This window comes from Nansenia antarctica (genome assembly GCF_963989245.1).
Source record: "Nansenia antarctica genome assembly, chromosome: 11".
Lineage (NCBI taxonomy): Eukaryota > Metazoa > Chordata > Actinopteri > Argentiniformes > Microstomatidae > Nansenia > Nansenia antarctica.
Genome location: NC_137681.1, coordinates 12,908,030 through 12,912,964, shown reverse-complemented (window position 1 = coordinate 12,912,964; position 4,935 = coordinate 12,908,030). Strand labels below are relative to the sequence as shown.

Here is a 4,935-nt window from a genome sequence, read left to right as displayed (position 1 = left end):
CCTGCCCTACTCTCCTCTCTTTTTTGCTCCAGGCAGTGCTCCAGCTGCACCTTCCTTCCCGTCCCACTTCCCATGCAGACAAATTCCCCCCTCCTTCCCCCTACCCCTCCCCCTCCCCCTCTCCCTCTCCCTGTCACACTGAGCTGGAGAGAGAGAGAGAGAGAGAAAGAGAGAGGGAGACTGAGGGAGAGAGAGAGAGAGACGCATAGACTCACTCACGTGGACACACACATACACATACACATACACACACACACACACACACGTCAGAGAGAGAGAGAAACAGACTCGCTCCACACTCTACAGTGCATCAATGTATTAGAAGTCAATAAATGTGACTGCTGCATTGCTTAGTCTAAAGCCCTGGGGAGATTTATGAGAGAGGATGATAATCTCAGAGGACATTTCCCAGTCTGCATCTGTGTTGTTGTTACCATAGTATTTTGGAACATCTGTCGTCTGTTTGGATGTGTGTGGAACTCTGGCAAAATGTTACGTCGAGGTCTGAGACTCATTCTCTGAGGTGTTCTCAGCCTTTCGGATGAGGAAATCGACGTAGAATTTCTTGATTGATGTTGGAAATTAGTGAAAGGCAATTCTAACCTGCCAGTGTAAACATATTTCTGTGTGCAGACACTCAAAGAGAGAGTGAACACACTCCCTAGAAGAGCATCGGAAGACCACAGCTATGAAAACACAAGCTGCTACTGTTGTTCTGAAGACTTAAATGCTTGATGTAAAAATAAGTATTTTTAGACAGGCAAGTGCCACGTTCCTCACAACTGAGTGAGGTTTCCATTTAATTGAACTGCGAATTGTGTGTGTCTCCTTATGTCTCTATATTTGTCACAACATATATAGCAGAGACAAAATAGCCCAACGCACTGAAAATAAACAGAAAGAGGCTGCTGATAGATGTGGGGTGAGGTTTTTTATTCTATTAAATCGACCCGTGATACAGATAGAGGGCGTGGCAGGCAATCAGAGGGATGACCCCTTCAATTTGTATTTATTAAATATGTATTTATGATTCCAAAGTATGACCTGATTGACATAATCCATAATCATAATGAAGCAATTACATAATGATATACCATATTATGATAATACTATGTCTAATACTAGAGTTTTAATAGGCTCCTATAGGTTGCTTTCTACTCTACGTTTGTTTCTTAGGAGTTGTTTACTTGCTCGGCTGCTTACCCCAGCTGTCTCTGTTTGTGTTTCTCCCCCAGTAACGCTGTGAGATTTTTTTCCCCCCAAAACCCATAACAGAGCTTTAAATAACCCTGGCATTGGGTGCGCAAGGACAAAACACATGCAACAAATTGGATCAGACTGAATAAGACAAAACAACAAAACCAACACATGGTTACGATTCAATGGTGCAAGATGGGACGAGAAGCATCAGCTTACAGGTATATCTGATGATTGTGACCAGACCCTTTCAATGCTACTCAGACAAGCTGGATATTCCTGTGTGAGGATTTCATCCCATGTCCTGTTTTCAGTGTGGTGATGATGTCATGAGAGCCAGAACTTGTGGGAAAGTGTATGAGCCAAACAGGTTGAACAGGAAGTTGGGAGAGACGGTATGGAAGACAGAGGGTGACAGGGCAGATGGGGGAGAGAAAGAGATAGAGATAAGACATAGAGGTTGTGAGTGTGTGTGAGAGAGAGAGAGAGAGAGAGAGAGAGAGAGAGAGAGAGAGAGAGAGACATGGGACAGATAATAAGCTTCACAAGACAGAAAAGGGAGAGAGGAAAAGGGGAAAAGAACGATGGGAGAGAGTTAAAGAGAGGGAGAAATAAGAGGTGCCTGACCTTGGATGCTCTGAGGAGGAAGTCCTGCCAATAGTTAAGTCAAAGTAGTGTTGCGTTACCCTGTCACCATGCCAACAATGCCATATCGTAGCACCAGACGCATTCACTCACATTCACTCCCACTATGAGATAACAAAGTCACATGAACAAGCGTTTCACCTCATTATTAAATAGAGTGCACTGAATAACGAAGTATGAGCTTATCAGCATGACTCTAGAGTCACACACAAAAGGACATACAAGTGGAAATTGGATTTCTAAGACCTCAGACAGGAACAATGTGTGTCACCTTAGTTATTTTGTCTGGCCGTGTACTGTAGCTTATCTGCTGTTCCACTGTAAGTGGCCACGTCGTTGTACAGTCCTCTCGTTTAAACCAGGGACATTCTTAGGTGCATTCCTGAGGCACAAACACATAGCATTCCTCCCAAGGCCAGAGACAGGAGAAGAGGAGACTTCCCAAAAACAGACCATACACACACACACACACCCACGCACACGCGTCTGTCTCGGTCTCACTCACCAGCTCACCTATACTCCGCCGCGGGCTATCAGCCAACCACAACAGAATATGAACCATGGGGGATTGCATTTCTCTTCAAATACATAGCTAAAAAGATGCTTTGAAAGTCCAAAGCAATGAGGGCCAAGCATCAAGAGAAAATCTGAAAAGTTGTCCATCCAATGATGGTATTTGGATTGATTGACAAATGTGACACGATCTGGGGAAAAGGTCCGGATGTCGGCAATTCTCAAGTTGGCCAAAAAGCGTAGTTACAAACACTCGATATAACAAACAACAATTTTAGGATCCCTAAATAAATAAATAAAAATACTTTGTGAATTGGATTCACTGTATAGTCTGCCATATGCTACTGAGTAGCAATTATGTGTTTTTTGCATGTTGATGTTCTCTCATCTTGCTGTGATGTGATAAACATGCAATTAGATGTTCATAGCGATGTTCCTTCTTAGCTCTTAGCTAGCTATCAACGCCATGGTAGCAAACGCGATTCAGAGCGTTTTTCTCCAGTATTTGGTTTGAGGGATACCAACATTCAAATAAGCATATCTTCTTCAACTATTTTCAGATTTGAATGTATGACACATCAATCGAAAGCTTACAATCACTTTCATAATCTAATTTCATAAACCTTTTACCAGACCCTATCACAAATTGCTAGCTGCTTCTTAACACGCTCAATGACTTTAGCACTGACCAAAAACACTGATCATGTAAAAAAATCATGTTTTTTTCTCAATCAGAACCATCGTCATCTTATTCATTCACACCTTAGTCCATGTGTTTTGTGTTGGTGTTGGTGTTGGTGGGCCGGTGAGCTGGTTTAACAGTGAGGTCGACTGAGGCTGCAGACACATTCCTCCCCACAGTGCAGGAAGTGCCAGAAAGTATCAGCTACAGGCGTTTCCGAACAGGCAACTTCACTGACAACTAATTGGCATGTGTGTATGTGTGTGTGACACCCTGAATCACACGGATGGTGCTTAGTGGCATTTGGTGTCGAGGAGGAGGAGGAAGAAAAGGAGGAGGAGGATGCGAAAAGCAGGAAAAAAAAGATGATGTGGAAGAGGAGTTGTTGGAGGAGGTGGCAGACTGTACCTAGGTCACTGTCACACAGTTCTCCAAATAAAAACAGGCTTGTCACTCTTTTATTGAGCTCAAAATAATCATTGGTGTGTGGTACTGTATACGATTAGGTTCTACTCATACATTCAAATTTCTGTGTTCCGTGCAGTTTCTGTGGCATGATTGAGAACACTTTAATCACTTCATTTCATGATCTCATTCAGTCCTTATAAGGAAAATACAATCTCCTTCCACAGTGCACCCCCTGATTCTCTAGTTTAACCCTAGTTTAGCCTAGTCTTCTAGTGTTGGTTCAAACCATACAGTCAGCAGCAGGGGGAGAGTGGCAACTCCACTTGTTTTTTCGTTGGTCAGGTAGTTTGCTGTTCCTGCTCTGAGGTGTTGATTGACAGCTGCAGGGAGCTAAGTCCCGCCTCACTCATGCACCTCAGACTCTGAGGCTGCATCCAGGGGTTCATGGGTAAATCCTCAGGCAGATGCGCTTCCTGGAAGTCCTAGGAGAGTATAGAGGAGTGATGGAACATCATGTTCAAAGATCAGAAAGCATTTATCATGCAGACTCAAGCTGAGTTCCTGGCAAAATTAAACACCTCCAAAATATTTCTGAGATTCTTCGTCCAATAACTCACTCTCCTTTCCTTTTCTCCATCTCATCACTCTCCCTCCGTCTATCTTTTTCTCCCTCTTCCTCAGTTTGTTCTCAGGCCTATTCCAGATGAGCGTATAAACTTCACTAGACTGTCAGGGAAATCCTCTAAGTCTCAAAGGCAGAGCATGACAATAAACCAACAAGAAACAGACAGAAAAATAAAAGGGAGAATGATTGAGATGGTTGACCAGGTCATGTAGACCATCTATGAGAACAGAAAAATAAGGATTTTTTCCCCCCTCAAAGCTCTTTTAAATAGAACAGCAATATTCCTCCACAGCTCTCTCTTTCATTATGCCTTCCTATCAATCATATGTTCTTGGACAGTCTGGGCTATGGAATGCTACAGCCACAGTGCTCTGCCTATAAAGTTTCAGTGTGTTGTAAAAAGAAATATTGTCAGACAATTTTTATGGTACTAATGTTACCAAGATGTTGACATTTGTAAAAAAATAAAACATAATAATACATACAATACACCTGTGTGAGTTACACTGCATGCAGCTAGGCTAGAACCCTACCCTATACACTGCCGTTCTAGAGCACGTTCATTCATTATGAACTCACCTGCATGGCCAGAGCCTGAAAAGGTGTACACACTCCTTCAACGGGGGAGATCTTATTTACGTCAATGTCACCGAACACCTGTCTCCTCTCACGACGCACTGCCGTCCTCCTCTTGATGTCCTCACATAGCTGCTGACAGAGGGACACCTAGGGAAGGGAAGGGAAGGGAAGGGACGGGTGGTGAGTGGATGGATGGATTACATGAGAAAGTGCAACAGTGTTAGCAGGTCTGACATCCACGTGTGTGTACGTGTGTGTGTGTGAGTGTGTGTGTGTGTGTGTGTGT

At 43.4% G+C, this 4,935-nt stretch overlaps 1 protein-coding gene across 1 annotated transcript in view; it reads right to left on the bottom strand.

Annotated features, from left to right (window-relative positions):
• Positions 1-3,783: 3,783 nt before the first annotated feature.
• Positions 3,784-4,935, bottom strand: part of LOC308167816 (cilia- and flagella-associated protein 337) — a gene marked incomplete at both ends in the record, with an annotated part of 12,973 nt that continues 11,821 nt past the window's right edge. The window contains 2 exons of the mRNA XM_080542294.1: positions 3,784-3,927; positions 4,650-4,796. Of these exons, the coding sequence (XP_080398420.1) occupies positions 3,784-3,927; positions 4,650-4,796 (291 nt within the window). The remainder of the gene's footprint in view (positions 3,928-4,649; positions 4,797-4,935) is intronic.